This window comes from Nakaseomyces glabratus, chromosome L (assembly GCF_010111755.1).
Source record: "Nakaseomyces glabratus chromosome L, complete sequence".
NCBI lineage: Eukaryota > Fungi > Ascomycota > Saccharomycetes > Saccharomycetales > Saccharomycetaceae > Nakaseomyces > Nakaseomyces glabratus.
Window position 1 is genome coordinate 789,405 of NC_088962.1, and position 19,726 is coordinate 809,130.

At 37.5% G+C, this 19,726-nt stretch overlaps 13 protein-coding genes across 13 annotated transcripts; 7 read left to right on the forward strand and 6 right to left on the reverse strand.

The window, feature by feature from the left end:
* Window positions 1-473: 473 nt before the first annotated feature.
* Window positions 474-671, forward strand: GVI51_L06809 (uncharacterized protein; the record flags this gene model as incomplete). Its single annotated transcript, XM_449078.1, has 1 exon — window positions 474-671. The coding sequence occupies one exon, from the start codon at window positions 474-476 to the stop codon at window positions 669-671; it is 198 nt and encodes a 65-aa protein (XP_449078.1).
* Window positions 672-1,068: 397 nt separating this feature from the next.
* TIF34 (translation initiation factor eIF3 subunit i) lies at window positions 1,069-2,112 on the reverse strand (the record flags this gene model as incomplete). Its single annotated transcript, XM_449079.1, has 1 exon — window positions 1,069-2,112. The coding sequence occupies one exon, from the start codon at window positions 2,110-2,112 to the stop codon at window positions 1,069-1,071; it is 1,044 nt and encodes a 347-aa protein (XP_449079.1).
* Window positions 2,113-2,574: 462 nt separating this feature from the next.
* GVI51_L06853 (carboxymethylenebutenolidase) lies at window positions 2,575-3,396 on the reverse strand (the record flags this gene model as incomplete). The annotated part of the gene is made up of 1 exon (XM_449080.1): window positions 2,575-3,396. One exon carries the CDS (start codon window positions 3,394-3,396, stop codon window positions 2,575-2,577), a length of 822 nt encoding a protein of 273 aa, XP_449080.1.
* Window positions 3,397-4,150: 754 nt separating this feature from the next.
* On the forward strand, window positions 4,151-4,789 carry GVI51_L06875 (uncharacterized protein; the record flags this gene model as incomplete). The annotated part of the gene is made up of 1 exon (XM_449081.2): window positions 4,151-4,789. The coding sequence occupies one exon, from the start codon at window positions 4,151-4,153 to the stop codon at window positions 4,787-4,789; it is 639 nt and encodes a 212-aa protein (XP_449081.2).
* A 67-nt stretch (window positions 4,790-4,856) lies between these two features.
* On the reverse strand, window positions 4,857-5,870 carry SRL4 (Srl4p; the record flags this gene model as incomplete). Its single annotated transcript, XM_449082.1, has 1 exon — window positions 4,857-5,870. The coding sequence occupies one exon, from the start codon at window positions 5,868-5,870 to the stop codon at window positions 4,857-4,859; it is 1,014 nt and encodes a 337-aa protein (XP_449082.1).
* A 475-nt stretch (window positions 5,871-6,345) lies between these two features.
* Window positions 6,346-7,092, forward strand: LUC7 (Luc7p; the record flags this gene model as incomplete). The annotated part of the gene is made up of 1 exon (XM_449083.1): window positions 6,346-7,092. The coding sequence occupies one exon, from the start codon at window positions 6,346-6,348 to the stop codon at window positions 7,090-7,092; it is 747 nt and encodes a 248-aa protein (XP_449083.1).
* Window positions 7,093-7,567: 475 nt separating this feature from the next.
* ASM4 (FG-nucleoporin ASM4) lies at window positions 7,568-9,028 on the forward strand (the record flags this gene model as incomplete). The annotated part of the gene is made up of 1 exon (XM_449084.1): window positions 7,568-9,028. One exon carries the CDS (start codon window positions 7,568-7,570, stop codon window positions 9,026-9,028), a length of 1,461 nt encoding a protein of 486 aa, XP_449084.1.
* A 121-nt stretch (window positions 9,029-9,149) lies between these two features.
* NUR1 (Nur1p) lies at window positions 9,150-10,466 on the reverse strand (the record flags this gene model as incomplete). The annotated part of the gene is made up of 1 exon (XM_449085.1): window positions 9,150-10,466. The coding sequence occupies one exon, from the start codon at window positions 10,464-10,466 to the stop codon at window positions 9,150-9,152; it is 1,317 nt and encodes a 438-aa protein (XP_449085.1).
* A 1,780-nt stretch (window positions 10,467-12,246) lies between these two features.
* On the forward strand, window positions 12,247-13,539 carry RAM1 (protein farnesyltransferase; the record flags this gene model as incomplete). The annotated part of the gene is made up of 1 exon (XM_449086.1): window positions 12,247-13,539. The coding sequence occupies one exon, from the start codon at window positions 12,247-12,249 to the stop codon at window positions 13,537-13,539; it is 1,293 nt and encodes a 430-aa protein (XP_449086.1).
* Window positions 13,540-14,065: 526 nt separating this feature from the next.
* UBX3 (clathrin-mediated endocytosis regulator UBX3) lies at window positions 14,066-15,352 on the forward strand (the record flags this gene model as incomplete). Its single annotated transcript, XM_449087.1, has 1 exon — window positions 14,066-15,352. One exon carries the CDS (start codon window positions 14,066-14,068, stop codon window positions 15,350-15,352), a length of 1,287 nt encoding a protein of 428 aa, XP_449087.1.
* Window positions 15,353-15,596: 244 nt separating this feature from the next.
* Window positions 15,597-16,019, reverse strand: SRP14 (RNA-binding signal recognition particle subunit SRP14; the record flags this gene model as incomplete). The annotated part of the gene is made up of 1 exon (XM_449088.1): window positions 15,597-16,019. One exon carries the CDS (start codon window positions 16,017-16,019, stop codon window positions 15,597-15,599), a length of 423 nt encoding a protein of 140 aa, XP_449088.1.
* Window positions 16,020-16,629: 610 nt separating this feature from the next.
* Window positions 16,630-18,963, reverse strand: GVI51_L07051 (uncharacterized protein; the record flags this gene model as incomplete). The annotated part of the gene is made up of 1 exon (XM_449089.1): window positions 16,630-18,963. The coding sequence occupies one exon, from the start codon at window positions 18,961-18,963 to the stop codon at window positions 16,630-16,632; it is 2,334 nt and encodes a 777-aa protein (XP_449089.1).
* A 275-nt stretch (window positions 18,964-19,238) lies between these two features.
* GVI51_L07073 (uncharacterized protein) lies at window positions 19,239-19,709 on the forward strand (the record flags this gene model as incomplete). The annotated part of the gene is made up of 1 exon (XM_449090.1): window positions 19,239-19,709. One exon carries the CDS (start codon window positions 19,239-19,241, stop codon window positions 19,707-19,709), a length of 471 nt encoding a protein of 156 aa, XP_449090.1.
* Between the last annotated feature and the right edge of the window lie 17 nt (window positions 19,710-19,726).

Here is a 19,726-nt window from a genome sequence, read left to right on the forward strand (position 1 = left end):
CGCTCCTTTCTTCTATTTGAGACTGCCTGTTACTGTACGCTTTTGTAAGACAAAGCCAGAGTTTCACCTTCTTATCAAATATAAGCCGTAACCCAATATCCTGAGCGTAAGTAGTTTATGTATCTCCTGTATTCCATGTATACCCTGTATTCCATGTATACCCTGTATTCTACTTATTATATTAGACATGCTCCATGTGTCTTGGAAGGGCATTTTCTTTTGACCGCACTGGAACAAATGTAGAAAACAAAATTGCGTTGGTGCTGCTATTGTTCCTGACATTTTTGCAGTAGATCATCTCTCGTATTCGTATGTTTCACAATGAAATGTGCTTTGAAAATTGATTCAGGTACAGAACTGATCAAAAAATAGGAACTCAGGTGGTTCTTAAGAGACAAGATAAAGAAAAATATTTCTTCACTGTAGGTAATAAACTTAGAATTGTAGACCCATCGCAGATATACTTTGAAACAATGGCTAGAGGTAACCAGAGAGAATTGGCTCGCCAAAAGAACTTAAAGAAACAGCAAGAAGCTGCAAAGCATCAAAAGAAAGGTGATGCCAAGAAGAGAATGGAGTCTGATGCTGAAATCTTGAGACAGAAGCAAGCTGCTGCGGATGCCAGAAAAGAAGCCGAGAGATTAGAGAAGCTCAAAGCTGGCAAAAAATGAGCTGCTCACGTTTCCACTTCAGCCATACCATAGAAAACTTTTAGTTGTAATAACCTTGAATGCTTTTTTCTCGAAACAACTTGGCTCTGTGAAACAAAAATAATGAATTGAATGAATAAACAGACTTTTTCCTTGATAAATAGGCAATTGCTCTAGTTATAACTTGATCTTTGATTGTACCCTTTTTATATATTTTTAGAGAGAAAAATATACTAATTATAAGACGATTATAATGCCCATTGGTCTTTTCTCGTTTTTACATGCTCTATGTATATTTGTTTGTGATTGACGTACATGCACAATTCATTGTTTTTCACTTGTATTGCATTGGTTTACATTTTGTTGTATAATGATATATAACTTTTTTATATACATATGCTAGAGGTTACTGTTGTACTTAGGCTTCGTGGCTAATATGTTCCTTAGCATCAGCGGCCTTTTCAACATCATACTTGAAATCGAAGTAGCTCTTCTCGAAGTGGTGCAAACGAACAAGACCTTCTTCACCACCGGATGTGTAGGATGTACCTTGTGGGGAAACGGCGATGGAGTTCAGAGGACCGAAATGGCCAACAACTCTACCGATCTCTTCTTCGAAAACTTTGTGGTAAATTCTGGCTTCAAACTTACCTTCACTAGCACTGGTAGTTGTAACTTCACTGGCATCTTGACCACCACCTAGGATAACGAATTCCTTTAGAGGAGTGATGGCTGCACTATTTAGAGGACTGTCTGTTTCATATGTCTTCAACACTTTAAACGTTTCAATATCTATAATGTGAGCATTGGAGTCTCTTGAGCATGTGATAAAATAAGTACGGTCTGGGGAGAACTGTAGATCACTCACACTGTCCTTGTGTACTTGCTGGGACTCCACTAGTTTGTAGCCATCCTGAGTGTCATATTTACTGATCTTACCGTCCTTGTGACCAGCAATGATGTACTTGCCCTCACCGGACCAGCCTGCTACACTGGCAGCATCGAGACCCTCGTGTGTCACAATGGAGTGAATTGGTTCTTCTACGAACTCGGTAATTTCATTAGTTTCTGGATTTCTCTTAACTTCGTAAATTTCAATGGAACCTGGCTTCTTCATAACGTTGTCCAAGATCGCAAGGATATACTTACCACATGGGGAGAACTCGACTCTCTTCACTGGAACAGGACAGTTCCATGTCTGAACACATTGGCCGTTCATTAGAGTCCACACTTTGATGGTATAATCGGCACTACCGGTAACACAGTATAAGGAAGTGTGGTCGGAATCGATAGACCAGATAGAACCCATATGGCCATCCAACGTACCCAATCTCTCACCGTTGTTTGAGTACCAGACACTGGCAGAAATATCCTTAGAACATGTGAATAGTAGATCACCTTCTCTGTTGTACTTAACTTGCGTCAGTGGACGCTCGTGTCCCATTAAAACGATAGGTCTCATCTCAGTCTTGTTGTGTGCTGTACTTCTAGTAGCGGTTCGGCCTAGTCCACCTATAACTATCTTTAAAAGTACCACTTGCTATAGTAATGCTTCTTATTGCTATTGCTCCCATCTCTTCTCTGAATAGCTTTCCAGCACTATGTGAGTGGAAAATTTTTTTTTTTTCAATTTGTTAGTCGTGATGATGGCAGTCACACTAGATACGTGTAACACTATCTTGAATTCTCCACAGTAATAAGACCAATTCTACTACCTGAACTGTTTGCTAGAGTCTCTCATGTTTTTGTATACAAGTCTCTATTTAGGGTGTGTATATATTCGCTTTAGATACAGGTATCTCAACAGAACTTGAAATGGAGAAGGATGGAAAAGTGAGACTATATCTGTTAATTATAGTTCTACTTGTAGGTTATGCGAGAATATAGGTTACTATTGTGCGATCGCTTGTGGGCGTGCCTAGATTTAACACACATGTTCCAAAGGCTTATTGTCAGGGACATACTCACCTAGGTCTGTCTTCAACTTTCTGTTGAATTGCTCAAATAGGAAACCTAAACAGCTCTGAGTGATGGCAGCATCGTATCTACCCTTGCTGAACTCATCACGGATGAACGCATGCTGAGCATCCAGGATCTCCAAGAAGGTGAAATTAACACCTTGGTCTCTCAGGGTCTTTCTGATCAAATCTCTGCCTTCTGGAGAGACATGTGTGTCAGCGGTACCGAAGATCAGCACCAATTCCTGGTCCTTCGAGGCTTCCTGGGAAACACGCTCCAAAGAGTCATCGTTCTTGCCAAGACCAAGACTCTTCAAATGGATATCTGTTGGGAAGAAACATGTTGCACAGTTAACTCTCTTGTCCAACAGGGCTCTGAAGGCCAAATGGCCACCTAGACACATACCAGTAGCCCCGATCCTCTTACCGTCAAACTGTGGTAAGCTGTACAACAGGTCACAACACAGCTTGTTGTCCTCATCATAGGAAGGAATTGGCTTCTTAATCTTGTACTCGTTACCAAGGTCAGTACCTTTCACATCATATGGCAAAGGCTCGGGCCCAATGAAGTTGTGGTAAATTGCAGGGGCAACAACAACATAGCCTTCCGAGGCAATCTTCTGAGCAAAACGAGCGACAGGGCCAGTGACTTGGTAGATTTCACTGTACACAATTACACCTGGGAACTTGGCATTTGGGTAACCCTTCACCTTTGGACTGAAGACAAAGATACGCAAGGTGTTACCTTCCTTTGTCTTGACGTCGTGGTAGCTTTCTGTGATTAGCATGTTATCAGTACTTCTTAGGTCAATTGCCAGCTTTGTCTCAAGGGCATCAAAACAGCTTGTTTGAACTAACACCAAATTCCTCACTGCTTATATACTTTCTAACTTAGCAGGGTTGTGAACATCCCAGTGTCCTCCCTTGCCCCCCCCATTGTCGATCGCTCATTGCACATCATTGAGATGAGCGATCCCCTAATGTCCTACGTATAGAATGTGTCTAGCTCTATGTACTTCATTGTGTGAGGGCTTGCCATATACTTCGAGTTGAAAGGATATCTAAAGTAAAGCAATGTCATCAGTGAGCTGTTAATATGTGCTATGTTATCAACGGCGTCTTACTAGGTATCGAATTCTATACAACCCAATTGGCTACCTTATATATTTAACGTTTAGGTCAAATTGGTCCAGAGCATTGCTTTGAGCACTGGGCATCGCCTAATTAGGAAAAAAATCGAATTTCTGAGTACTGGGATAAACACCAAAAAATATACTGAGTAGCGATGAGCTGATGTCAAACTGGCGTATTTCACATAGTCATACCAGTTATTCAATAGGAATTTGTTGTCCAGGAGTCAGTTTTTGGCGTGAATCTGGTGTGACAGTGTACTATTGCAGATGACTAATAAGACTATGGTGGTTCGATGCCTTAGGCATTACTAAGAAAGGTTTACCGTGTAAGATCAAGTTGAATGATCCCAATGAGAAGTACTGCCACTTCCACAAGTGGCAGTCGCCTAACCATCATACAGAGAAGCTGATGAGTGTTGGTAAGAAGGCCGGTTTCATATACATATATACATATATGCATCTCTATGAATCATTCTTCAATAAGGACAAAAAGAAGAGCCAATTGGACTGGCTATATATTGACAAATCTATTATTTCGCAGAAGAAAGAGAACCAGAAGCGTCAACTGTGGAATGACAGAGAGAATATACTCTGCAAAATAGGGATGACCACTAAGCCAATGGTGTCTACTAGACTGTTGGAATGGCAGAATACTTGTAAAAACCCTGTGATAAACTTAACACCTGACAGAATCGAGCAATTGATATATGCGTATGATACAAAAACAAAGAAAATCAACAGTATATCGACGCTACTGACAAAATTAGAATTGAAGAAGGAGAAGCCGCAGTCAAGGCAAGAATCCCCTTTGGATCTATTGACGTATAAAGATGGTGGGTTTTTTATAGATGGAACAAGTAATCTGAATTTATCCGAAGTAGAGAATAGGATACATAGATTTCTGTGGGAAAAGTATGGAAAAGGATTCATTTACTGTTATGGATGTGACCCAATGGGACAAAAGAGGCACACTGAGTGGTTTCACTTACCAATCAGAGATTTAAGTTCAGTAATGCGTACCATAGACGCCTTTTGTTATTCAGGTTAAAATTCGTTTATTGTGCATAGAGTAACCATTATTTTCATTGTATGACTGTAACCCCCTATTCAGAGTACTAATATTGTAATTGGTCCAAAAACTGTCTGAAGTCTGCAAGGATATTAGTAAATATTGTTGCAGTAATATTATAAGTTCCAGCTCTTCCCAATTTCAGGTTCTTAATTAAAAGATCAGCAATTTGTTCAAAACGCTCCATATGTAAATCAACATTTGCTGGAGTCTCTGGTATTCTTACCAGCAATGTTTTGATCTTCGAAGTTGTTTCGTATATGGATTTCTCCGAAGATAATCCATCGTGTAATTGCCGTATTGCCGCTTTTGTTGTGAAATAAGATGCTGGTAAGAGCAATTTTTGATTTCTAGGATCGACAGTGAAATTCACAATATAATAATCATTCTCAGGCCCAAAGTTTGTATTTATAGTTGGAATAAATTCTGAGATAAAATATTTTGTTGCAATTATTGCATTTGTGACGTTAGTATTGGTACATTTCTCAAAGAACTCTAATGAGTCCACATAACCACCGTTTTCGAGGCATTTGCTATACAAGCCCTCTTGGAGGTTATTGATAAAGACGGTAATACGTTTTCCTGTTGCCAGTGCCATAAGCATAGCATCTATTACACATTTAGAATCTGCCAGGTCTCTACATTCAATAAATGTGTAATTACCACTGCTCCTGTACGGATGGAGTAACTTTGCTTCGTCAGCCTCCAAGTATAATTGTTCCAGTCCACCCTCAAGTACTAACTCTGCAAGTGAATCATCAACTTGGGCCTCCTCTTGGTTTGCCAAATCATTTTCGTTTATCATTTGTTCTTCCAGTAGGTCCATTGCTTCACATTGATCAGAATCAATAACTGAAAATTTTTTCAGTAGTGAATATGCACATTTTGAGTCAATGTTGATCACTTCGACATTATATCTTCTAACTAATAAATTGCACACATTCCATCCTGTTTTCGACATTGTACCTCCTACAATAAGCACAGCATCTCGCCCAGGAACCAATTTCTTTCCTGTATCGATGTACTTGTAGAGGAAGCCGATGATACTGCGTAGGTGCATTATTGAAGGTGCGATATATATTTTATTTCCGTACTAATATTACAAAAATTATCCGTAGTACATATTGCTATCACAGATTCAAATGGCAATGGTCTAAAACCATATTCCCAGTAATGCTAACTTTATTATCAAAGCTTGTATAAATTTCATAGGATCTTGGCGTATGGCTAAGATAATTCACAACTACAGGATCACTACTCTTTCTACCCTACACAAAAACTATAAAACCAATCTAATGATAGTATATCAATCAATGCTATAAATGTAATTGTATACGTTATGTGATTTCCTTCTTCAAATTGCTTTGGCACTTTGGTGCATGTTAGGGCGGTAGATAAATAGTCATCACTTCAAGCCTGTTACATAACCGATTATCCATCAGTTTAGTATAGTAGTAACAGTATTTTGTTGTGGTTTTCTAATTATTTACACAAGAAACGCATATTCGCTTTATGCACAACTGAACTAACTAGCGATGTCGGCAGCTGCAGAACAAAGGAAACAGATTCGGCAGCTCATGGGAGGCCATGAGGTGCATTACAGCCGTTACAATAGAGGGCAATTTGATAAAGATAGATATTTGAGGAATGAGCTGACGGATCCAAGGGTATGTAAATCGTACTTGGTTGGTGAATGTCCCTATGACTTATTTCAAGGTACTAAGCAAAGTTTAGGTCGCTGCCCCCAGATTCATCTTGCAAAACACAAGCTGAAATATGAAAGAGAAACCGAAATAGAAGGGAAAAGGTATCCAGAATTCGAACGAGAGTATTTTATGATATTATCAAAATTCGTAAGTGAATGTGACAATCAAATATCGGTGGCAATTAGAAAACTAGAACACACACCTGAGGAAAAGAAACTTATACAGCAAGTGACAGCAGAACTTGACAATATAGATACTAAGATTGCTTTGATGACCGAGGAAATTGAGATTCTGGCCCATAATAATGAAACCACAAAGGCCCTTTTGCAATCAGTAAAACTACAAAAGCTTAAACAAGAGAGAAAAATAGTAGCCAAAAAGGTACGAAACATTACAGAAAATGTGGGCCAAAGTGCACAACAGAAATTACAGGTATGCGATGTGTGTGGTGCCTACCTTTCCAGACTAGACACTGATAGAAGACTTGCTGACCATTTCCTGGGCAAAGTGCATATTGGATACGCTAAGATGAGAGAACAATACATGTACTATAAACAAAAATTGAATCGTTCTTAATAGGAACACAAAAATGATATCTGCGTCTAGCTAGATAAATTATAACCAGAATTATCGTTTTTACAGTTTGATTATATTTACATGTCATCGCATTTTTTTAGCTCATCGCGAGATCACAAACAAAAATGAAAACTCAAAAAGTTATCATTAGATAAAAGTGGAAAACACATAGGCATTATATCAGAAAATAATATTCTTTTAGCTACAAGTAGTTAAACCCTCTATCATAAAAATATATAAATTTTAACACCTTGGCTTTGAACTTTTGAAATATCATTTATTAGAGTTGTTTCACATTTACAGCAAGGATAATAGCTTCATTTTTATCAGACTAAAGAAATAACCTTAAACTTTTAGTCCCTAGATTTTATTAGAAAGACTTAGAGTTATTGGTCTATTTTAAAGAAGGAATCAGCATTCACTTATAAGGCAAAGTGTCAGACAGTTATTTATTTGTTTCTATTTTTCCTATAACATGACAGCCTCGGTTAAACAGGATCGCTTCTCAAATGTTAATTTACTGTATTCAATCCAGGATAAATACCAGACCAATCAGGACCAATCATTTCATTCAAACCAATCAAATTTATCTACTACAGGAAACTACAATGCATTGAAATCTTTATCTATGTTACCTCCTCCAAGTATGGGAATGGCCACAAACTCAGACGTTGGTACCAAAAATGATATGGGATCTGTTTCTTGGTATAATAACCCCAAAAAGAAGTCTAATCTACATAATAACTTGTCTAAGAGATCCCTATTGCTTAGATCTACTGGAAATGAGAATAAATCTGAAACTTCTTCCGGTATACACCTAAAGAACAATGGATTTAACTTGGCTGATTTTAGTAAGAAAGACTCAAGTGATCTATTACAGAAAAAAGATAATCTCGGTGCTACTGATATATATAATAGCACAACAGACTATCCTCCAACTACATCCTTGCATGACTGGCAAAGAGAAGACGAGTTTGGTATTGTTCAAACAGCTTCAAATACATCGAATTATGGTGAGCCCAACAGTAAGTCTTATCATAACAACAGTTATGGTGGGTTAATCAAAACCCCTAATGTTTTTGACAAGAGTGGCCAAAGCAGTGGTTACAAATTATCATCCACCATTGGTAAAAACAATACGGATGTTAACAAGAATGACAATAATTCCGCGATATACAGTGAAAGTGCCGTTATTGTGTTCGGCTATCCAGAATATTTATCAAATCAAGTCATCACACATTTTTCTCACTTTGGTAATATTTTGGAAGATTTTGAAATTCTTAGGAGCTCAACAGGTATAAACAATAATACTTTCAGATTACACGCCAACTTGAACGCATTACAAGAAGGCAGTATGAGTACAAAACTGCCTATCTTTACAGGTGAAGGATGGGTAAAAATAACGTACGACTCTCCTACTTCTGCGTTGCGTGCATTGAAAGAAAACGGTACAGTATTTACTGGGCATTTGATCGGTTGTATCCCGTACAGTAAGAGTGCTGTCGAGCAGCTAGCCTTAATCTCAGTTGATAAGTCAGATGATATTGGCAGTATAGATTTAGGACAAATTAATAAGTCAGTTAACGAAGACAGTAGGAATAAAGGTAGCAATGGTAAGGTATATCCTTCGTTAGGTTCGGTTGACCATATTGAACCCATAAATGGAAGGCAAAAGGAAGCTAACATGAAAAGCTTTGGAACACCTATAATAAATAATAATCAGCAGTACTTGGATCATTCAATAATGGCTCATCCAAGACATAAGTTGGATATACAGGACGGTAAATCCTTATTTGTTCATAACTCGAGTCACCATAAGACACAATTTCTTGATAACATTGAAAAGAAGATCAAGGAAAAAGAAGCTAATAAGAATGAGTCAGGTTCTTGGTCAGGCCGATTGACTAATTGGGTATTTGGGTGGGACAATATATAGAACAGTAGTGTTATAGCATTCGTTTTGAACAACAATGGATACATAAATATATATCAATAATACAATTTCATCTTTCAAAATTCAATTGTATTAATATACTGGGATTATGGCTTGTATGCAGTTACTTCTTTCGTAACGGTGTTGCTGGAAAGAAAGTTTCGCGGGTAGGGCTTGAACGTACTTTAATACCACTGCAGTTGTCATCATTAGAACCTGATGGGTTGTTATTGAAAAATGACCTCGATGGAATTGCTGTTGTTAGGGCATTGATTATCTGCGGTTCATTACTATCTATATTGAACTTTCTGTCCTTGAGAATTGATTGTTGCCGGTGATCATATCTGTTGGTTTTATGATCCTTCCTAATAGTTGGTGGTAGTATCTTCACAGTATTATTGATATGGTGGTGTGGCTTTATAATGTCTGTTACGTTTTCAAATTCTCTAGATTTCTTATTATACCTTTCAATAATAACATCCCCACTCATTTCATGGTGCTTAAAGAGCGTACTTTTTGATACAGGGAAGAACTTTGTAAATCCACCATCAGATATGGTCGCTGTATCAGTCATAACATCTTGGTACATTATTTGTTTCAGTGGCTTGACATATTTAGTATCATATTGGAGGTAATTTTCTCGCATAAGCAGGGCATCATCTTTGAATCTTTCTTCATATCTATTCCAAATCATAAAATAAAATATTCCCTGATGTATGATAATGGGTATCACTGTGAGAAATGTGACATTTGTATACATTAAGCATATAATAATGGTGGGGGAAAATGATGTTGACAGAGATATAATTAACTTGGATGGATCCCATTTGTTTAAGGTATAATGCTCCGTAACCTTCGGTAATTCAGTTTCCACTTCGTCTTGTAGTTGTAGCAGTCTTATAAACCGGGACAATAATTTAGACTTTAAAGAAGTTTTCAATAGTTTCTCATCCACTTCGTAATCTGGCTCTATCTTCTTGAGAGATGGGTGCTTATCTAGATTCAGATCCTTTAAGTAGTATATTCTGTAGACCTTGTAAGTGTTGAATAGTCGGTAGCATGTATAACAACTTAGCAGTAGTAAAAAGTATGTTGACCAATAAACTGTAGATGTCACCTTCCTGACTCTTTTATTGTAAGAGCTGGCATTAGCTGTGCTATGATGTTTATTGAACAAAACATCATGATAAGATGAGAATGCGGGATCGCTGAGCAACGTTTCAGATTTACTCAGATCAAATAATTCATAATCTCTTATAAGTTTGCGAGATACACCAGCCAGCAGTGTATCTTGTGCCAGTCTTAGAATGTAAAAGATAGTCGTCAGTGTATTACCTATTATGAATCCCAATTTTGTATTATCTTCCCATCCTTGCAACCTAAACCAAACACTTATAGTAAGAAATAACTCTGGGATATCAGGGATTAACCAACTGAACATTTGATGTAAGCTAGGTCTAACCTGGTTATTTAATTGAGAAGTAGAACGCCTGTGGGATTTATAGCAGTGATGGTTAGTGTCAATTCCTAATATTTAAATCAGTCTAAGTTTTGTGCAGTAATTTGAAGCTTTCGCTTAGTACCTTCAATTCTTTCCGTCAGTAAACAATTCACAACAAAAACATAAAATAAATTATCAACACATATAATATGAAATTGTAAGCAAATCAGATAAGTTAAAAAGTCGATCCATAAAAGTACTATTGATTGTATTATCTTATATTTTATGTAATAGTTCACAAAGATAAGCCAGATGCTATTGGATCAACTCTGCCACAGATATGGCGGAGAAATATCAAATGAAATTTCATTCTTGAACATAATGTTGTTGGCTTGTAGAGATTCCATTTGCTCCCGTTCATACCATTCCGCCCTGTAACCCCTCAAACACGCAAAGTCACTATTTGCATCCACTACTGCTGAAATCAATCATAATTTTATTATAACGTATTACTAATCTTAAGGCACGATAAATTTAAATTTAAATTGATTCATTTTGCACTGATTTACTTAGTTACCACTACAAGAATATCTGTTGTAGTTACTCCCAGAGATCATAATCTCAAAGAATAGCCGCTACACTTTTTTATTCTACAAACCCCTACAGGTAGTTCTAAGCAATATATGCTCGCCAAGAAATAGATATATTAACCAACGCAAGAATACGTCGTAGAAACTGCAGTAAACTCTCAAACAATTGTGATTTACGCTTATTGGTTTTCAACAAATGTATGGAAGAGTTTCCCCAATCCTGTACTATTCACAACACTGAATCACACTACACAACTAATATAGAATTGTATAATGTTTGCCCGAAGTTGAAAGTACAGGTGACTTTTTGCAACTATGGTATTGTGATCTCTCTTGAACAGTATAGCTACTATTGCCTTAATTTTGCTTAGTTAGGTGACAGCAAGTTTGTAAATAGGTAAAATCATTTCGCACTGCATGAAACAAGCTGTAACCTACTTAGTCAATTTTAGTCAAGGGAAATGCTCTTTGGGCCATGACTCAGTAATAAGTACTCTCGCAATTGTCCGATATTGGACATCAATAGTCATTGAAGAGGGGTTATTGGTGTGGGGGAGGGGGGCGAATGGAGAGGGAGTAGATATTATTTTTTGCAGTAAGTCATAGGGGACTCATTCATCTGTAGTAAACCAAATGGCCAAGCTGGAGAACATAGAGAGCACTGACTCAGTGGCCCGTACCGATTAGGATTCTATAAACTCTATGATTGCCCCCCCCCTTCAATAGAAGAGTTCCCCCACTCCATTGTCCTATTTACAGAACAATTTTGACCTCCGTTCACTGACAATTACGTATTCCAATTTTTGCCAATGTAAATTACTCTCTATTTAAAATCTGGGGGGAAAGAGCATAGAAAACTTGCAGTGATGAGGTTCTTCGACGTGGGAAGTGCAGGACTAAATTCAGGAACCAGACAGTTGGGGCACTTTTTTTTTTCAGTACAAAGGGCATTGGCCAGAAAGTGTTTCATCAAATCTTAGCAATCACCACCCACTTTTATAGTCGTTCAGCAGTTGAATTTAGTGCAATATAATATAAGGGAGAAGGTAATATAGCGTTCTAAAGGAGTTTTTCATATACATCAATAAATTATCTTTTCCGATTTTAAACCCATTTCGCTATATATACTGAATACTTTTTAAGAAAAGCCTGAACAGTAATACGAGCAATTAAGTCCCGTTAACTTTTGAATGTCTACTGCTAGGAGAGCTAAGTATATATCAAAGTTACTAGGTAGGAAAAGAGCAATCATTGAAAGAGAAATCACAGATACAACCGTTAACATGGCAGAAGTAGCTCCATTAATGAAGGAGCTGGAAACAGACACAACTTTAGCAAGAAATGATGTCTTGCATTCGATAAATAAGCTTCTGGAGAATTTATGCCTCGAGCCGAACAACTCCACAAAGAATAATCTAGAGTTGGAACTGAACAAGGACTTTCATAAAGTTTATCTAGAAATGGCCTTTGATTCTGCTTTACCCCCACAAATGGCAGCACTGGATGCGTCGCAGCCATGGCTTTTATATTGGATTGCCAACTCTCTCAAAGTTCTAGATGAAAGCTGGCTATCAGAAACAAACAAGCATTTGATTGTTGAGAAGTTATTTCACATATCACCAGATCATGGTCCATTTGGTGGTGGCGTGGGACAACTACCTCATTTAGCTGGTACATATGCTGCTATTAATGCATTATCGCTCTGCGACAATATTGATCAATGCTGGGAGAGTATAAACCGCGGGGCCATTTACAAATGGCTTTTATCTCTAAAACAACCTGATGGAGGATTTAAAACATGTCTAGACGTGGGAGAAGTTGACACCCGTGGTGTATATTGTGCACTATCAATCGCCTCAATGCTAGACATACTGACAGATGAGCTTACAGAAGGTGTAGTAGAGTATCTGATTGCTTGTCAGAATTATGAAGGTGGGTTTGGCAGTGGACCATTCTGTGATGAAGCCCATGGTGGGTACACATTTTGTGCAGTAGGTAGTCTTGCGATTCTCAATGCATTAGACAAGATGAACACAGAGAAGCTAATGGAATGGTGTAGTGCTCGTCAGTACAACGAGGAGCTAGGTCTATGTGGTAGAAGTAATAAACTAGTTGATGGCTGTTACAGCTTTTGGGTGGGTGCCACAGCTGCCATATTAGAATCATACAACTATGGTGAATGTATAAACAAGGATGCTTTGAGGAACTACATACTGGCCTGTTGTCAAACTGAAACACACCCAGGTTTAAGAGATAAGCCAGGAAAACATTCCGATTTCTACCATACTAACTACGTGCTCTTGGGTTTAGCTGTCTCAGAATGCGCATTTTTCTCAACAAACAGTAACGGTATTGAGATGATAGACTCACAGATAAACAATAACAACGTCAATTCTAATTTAAGCAAAATAAACCCAGTATATGGCTTACCGGAAGATAATTTCAAGAACTTTATCACATATTTCAAAGCTAAGACAATATAATCAGATCAATTCTTCCATCACTGCAATGGAGGACACTTATTCAACAGAAACTATATTTACTACTGTGGACTGCTCAAAATTTTATTATTGCAGACACTCGCTAGAGTTACAGTACATTTTAAAAGGTTTGCGGATGCATTTCGATCGGCGAGGCAGTAAAAGCCCATCTGTCTCAAGCCGAACACTAACACACTAAAATTCCGAGAATAAGGGCTGTATTTAATCTACATTGCATTTTTAATGAATTAAATGTATAATTATATGCATATAGCATATCTATAAATGAAGTTATGATGATAGGTATCTTTGACTTTAAACTTCTTACTCGGTATATACTGACGTTAAACCTAAATCACTATGGCCGACATGTATCAATTAAGGGTTTCTCTTAGCCATGTTTAGATGAACTTCAATGGGAAACTTAGAAATCATACTAAAATGTATAATTGTAGGCGTATTCAAGGGATCAACCAGTAGTCAAAATAAGCTACTGTGCATTAAAGCTAGCGTCCGATAGTCTATATAAATGAGTGGATCAAGTGGTGGCAATTATGACCACATTCCGGGCCATTTCCCAATTGAAACCAATGTCAACCCAATTTCTGCTTCCCCGGAGGAAACAGTGGAGGACTCACAGGCTTCTAGGTATATCAAACGAATTTTGGCTTATATATTCCAATTTCCTTTGATGATTTTATTTTATAGTTTGACGGTTTTACTCCAGGCATTGAAGGTTATAAAACCTCTTAAGAATCTTCTTCGATTTTATGATAAAAAACATATTAACCAAATGAATCACAGGGACGTTCTAGCAAGACTGATAGAATACTTAGAAAAGGAAACAGAAAAGATAGAACTGAATAGAGATCATGATTCTTCCAATTACAGTTTTGGGTCACTATATGGGACAGATTCGGGGTCGTTAAGCAAGGAAATAATGCAAGGCAGCTATACACAGTTACTGGACACATGCACAGATCAACTAAAATTTGGCATGATTTATTTACATGATCCTCTGCTCGATGACAGTCTCAACTATTTAGACAAAATTCTGTGCTCGGAAGATTTCGTTAAACTGCTAAAGAGATATCAAATACTCCTATGGTTCGGAGATGTGACGAATTCAGAAGGTATGCAAGTCAGTAATGCGCTGAAGGTAAGATCATTTCCCTTTCTAGGTGTCCTCACTGTAAAAAATAACAAAAAGATAGAACTCTTTGGTAAATTTGAAGGACCTGTCCACAATTTCACAGCAGCAAGTCTAGAAAATATTTTATCAAAGGAATACCCGTCTTTACTACAACTAAGACAACAGAAACAACATATCGAAGTGGAACGGTTTATACGAGAACAACAAGACGCTAGATTTAACGATTCATTGAGAAGAGATCAGGAAAGGGAACGCGCAAGATTGGAAGAACAAAATAGGGCAGCGTATGAGGCAGAACAAACTGTATTACGAAAGCAATGGTTGTTATGGAGAAAAAAATCATTGAAGAGTGAGCCCAATTCCAGTCAGGATAGCAGTAGAATAGCAATCAGGATGGAAGATGGCTCTCGAATAGTACGCAAATTTGATGCAGGATTGCCAATAGAGGAGATATATGCTTTTGTTGAGCTATATTCCACTAATCTGCTGCAATCAGAAGAGCAGTATGATGCTGAAGATCCCCCCTCTAATTATCACCACTCATATAACTTTACACTAATAGTACCTGTTCCAAGAAAGGAACTAAACCCAGCAATTACTATTAGTGATGAAAGCTCAATTTATCCATCTGGTACCATTATAATCGAAATAGATAATAATTAAAACTTCGAAATATTCAATAAATCTTAATTACCGTCAAAAGTATTGTATAACGATTATAGAATTATTACTAACAATGGTCTAGTCGGTTTGTAAAGTCGCAAGCCTAGTTTTGCATTTTAAAGGAAAAATATAGTACTTGATGCTATTTCATTATTATACAACTTTCATTGGCCTTTATATAATGGAGTAGAAATCTCAAATTGAGCCTACAAACTTATTCATTAACTATCCAGTTTAGTCTAGATCAATTTTTCTTTTTGTCTTTATTACTAGCAGCCGTCTTTCTCTTTTTCTTCTTCTTTATCAAACCATTCATCCCGCTTTTTACCACAGAGCTATAATCTTGCCAAAATTGGTCAAGTTCAAGTGTAGGCACAATTGTTGAATATTTTGTCTTCTTGGCGTTTGACCCGCACCATATCCTGACAACCATCGGGTAAGATTTATCGGAACTTTCTTTCGTAGCTATATTTCTAGCCATTTTGGAGACATCATACTCTGGTGCTTTGGTAGCATCCTTTTCCAAGTTCCCTTCAACCTGGTCATCCTTGATATACCTTTTTATCGAGATGTGAACTGTCACCTTCTTTTCATTAGCAGTCTTGAAAAGCTCACCAGCCTTTTGCAAAAATTCTGTAGGACTTATCACAGCCTTGGACTCACTCATCTCTTTACCTCGCAGGAACTGTAAGTTATATGCTTAGCTATCAAACCGTGTAAAACTAAAACAGAAAATCCTTTCCTTTAAGAAGTTTCACGCAGCAACAACACCCTAGATTAAAATCCTGTTTTATTGTTCTATCACAGATAATGCTCTATATGTGGTGCAAAAACCACCATTGGCATCACAATCACTGATATATAAGCCATTCTGCGCTTTCAATGTCTTGTTCAGCTCTATTCAGCGTATTGAACTTCGAAAGTTTCCAAGGTAGCATATCGTCGAATACGACAAACAATTTTCAGTGTAATAGCAATTAGCGAAATTGAGATGATTAGTTCATTCAATGCTATTGTCCACTCCAGTGTCCCACGACGCATGATGTTAGGTCCGATAAAAAGATAGAATAAAATCATTAATTATTCGTGTATACTATATAATAGAAATGTTAAAAACAGGGATACTATAATAACAAGGTGAATGAAATCGACCGAACTTTGTCTTATTAATGAGTCGTATTTGATAAATATTTGTCTTCTCCTACATTGAACATAAGCGAGATAACAGATCAGTCAATGTCTATTACGCCAATGAATTCAAGATAACTCCAATCCATTTAATGTAGCACAACACCAATTTTATCTAGTTCCTTTGTACCAGCTTTAGTGTAGTTGGTTAAATCCATCTTCTGGTAAATCCGGTAATTCTCTGGGTATATTTCGCAGCCATACTTCCAACTCGATAGCAATTTTGTTGCATTACATTCACTTACAGTCCAAGGGGTAGCATAAGTTAATGGGAGATATCTGAAGAATGCTACAACTACCACAACTAGGAAGAATGCAGCGACACTTAGACCAACTCTCTTGTTCTTGAATGCAAAAGAATATACAAGCTCAAATACATGAGCAAGGGCTAATAGACCAAAGTAGTATGCAGGCAAGTATTGATACAGATGGTGTCTGTCCGTAGTCAAGATATATGGGACATAGTTTAGTGCAAAACCAATACCATATTGGAGGACTTGAATATGGAAATTAATAAACTGAGGATTTGAGGATATCTCGAAACCCATTTGCCAGAAAATCAACTCACCAACAAAGGCAACAACAAATAAAACAATAAATGCACTCACTGACCACCACATGGCAGGGTTACCAAGGAAATAAATCTGTCTTGCAAATCCGTTCCAAAATGGAATACCTTTCTCCAATAAAGGCCATGTAGTTGGGAAAGTTATTAAAGAGCTCTTATCTGTTCTAACCTTCGCCTTCTCAATCATCTTAGCATGTAAATCCAAAATCTTATCCTTCAGGCTCATTGGCTTGTAACTGACACGCTTAGGATTCTTGGGCGAGTTAGGATGAGGTTGATCCTGTTCAATGTTCCATAGAGTTAATTCATATTTACCCGAGTGAGCACATGCAATCTCATAGTCCATAACAAATTCCGGAGTTCTCATTCTGACGTCGTGAGTGAACAAGTAACAACCAGACATTGCATGTTTCAATCTAAACTTAGTATCAATTGCCTTGACGAACTCTCTAGCCTCTCCAGGTTCTGAAAGATCTTGATCAATTTCAACAATCCAGTCATCATTTGGATCACCCATGAAACCTTCATAACCATAACAGGATACTTCCTTCTGCCAATCGACATGTTGAGAGATTGGTGCCTTATGGTCATGGGAATGTAATCTACATTTGTATTTTGGAGAGTAAAGTCTAATCTTTTCATGATTCTTCAAGTTTTCAAAGCTCTTTGGAGTTGAACCAGATCTATTATAGTATTCCACAACCCAATCAGTTGTCACACTCTCATTTTTTCTTAGATCAATTTGACGTTGTTTAGAACCTGCTTCATAATACGCTGGAGCAGCTTCAACAAAACCACCATCCATACCAATATTATTCAATCTGACAGTACCACCAACAACAACATCGGCAAAGGATTCTTTAATCACTGTATTGTTATATAATTCTGATCTAAATTCAGGTTTCATCAAAATGCTGTCGTTGCCATCCACAGTTCTGCTGCCAATGTGCCAGCTGAAAATAGAGAAGTAAATTACAGCCGGAACCAAAGACAACACCAATAAATTAAAGATGAAAACTTTAACTGTTCTACAGATTGGGACAGACAAATCACCAGCCAGCAACCACAATCTCCATAGAGTCACAATAGCCACCCAGGCCAATACGAACAAACCGGCCCATTTAGTTGAAATTGCCAATCCAAGTAAACAAGCTGCATGAGTAAAAGTAAAGATGTACCTTCCAGAACCAGCTCTTAAGTTATCAGATTTCTTTGTGAAATAAATAGCAGCTGCAACAAAAAATAAAAATGGTGCATCCAAGTGAACATAACGAGATGCTGTGATGAATGAATTTTCTAGAGAAAGAGCCACACTAAATATACCAGCAATAGGACGAGAAACACCTGAAGCACGCAATGTCATGAAGAAGAACACGACAACACATGCACCCAAACCAGCTGCAAGGTATCTTTCAGGTAGATAGACACTCGCATTCTCAAATTGGGTACCAACTGGATGGTATTTATATGATGTATCGAATCCCGTGTATTTACCAACAAAGTAATAAATCATTTTACCTAATGGTGGAAAAACATCAATGGAAAAGGTCTTATTAAAATACTTGCTTACTTCGGCAATCACGAATCCTTCGTCATATACAATGGCCTTTGGGAAACCAATGTCATAGAACCTGGTGACTATAGCAAACAACGCTACAATGGCCATCAGGATACCATCGGATTTGCTTCCAATGGTACGGAATTGGAACAACTCTGGAGTAGGGTCGCTCACAATGTACTTTCTGACTGGACCATCCTTCAATTCAACTTGTGGAACCGTCTTGAGAAGCTCTGGAGTGGCAGCTCTCTGTTGTACAGCGTCTTTCTCTTTCTTAGCAGCAGATTTCTTTGCCATTTTTGGTGTTGCAATTGGTTTTCAATTATTGCACAAATGGAAATGGCTATTAAATAAATAGAACCTGCAACCAAATTCGAGCTTCACACAACTTAAGAGTTTGTAGTAGAATACAATTGAATCTCAGTGCCAAACTTAAGTCGAAAAACAATAAAAACCTCTTGGAAACACTCAGTGCAAATCTAAAAGAATTCTATTTCTAGACAAACACTAAAGATATTCAATATTCGGTCAAGTTGCTTCTGCTGATACGCTAATGAATCAGAATCGTGAAGATGGCTTCTTTGGGTGATGGACAATTGAATTCGATATCTGTAATATATGAGAATGCAAGCGTTTACAATTCGACAGATTACCTATTTCAGCTCAAGAGAGTTCAGTTAATCACTTTGGCACTGGCAGAGAACCCTGAATGCAGCTCACCAGGTTCCAGCTACCAGTTTTGTCAAAGTTGTCTTCATGTGCGAAAGCATTTTGTTTGTACTTGGAATACAATGAGTGACATGAAAAGATTGTCCTCTCGAGAACGAATTGAATATTTTTTGGAAAATCTCATTTTCTTGAGGATTGCCATGTCAATCATTAATAGAAAGCTCCTTAGCATGTCACAATTGGATGCAATCAAATCTACTTTAGGATTAGACTTGAATTTGACTATTTTACTATATTACCTGAATGACAGAGGCCTTCTAGTTTGTTTAGTGAAACAAATCTTCTATTCGTATAATTATGTATGTATATACTGAGCGTTACATGCTGATAA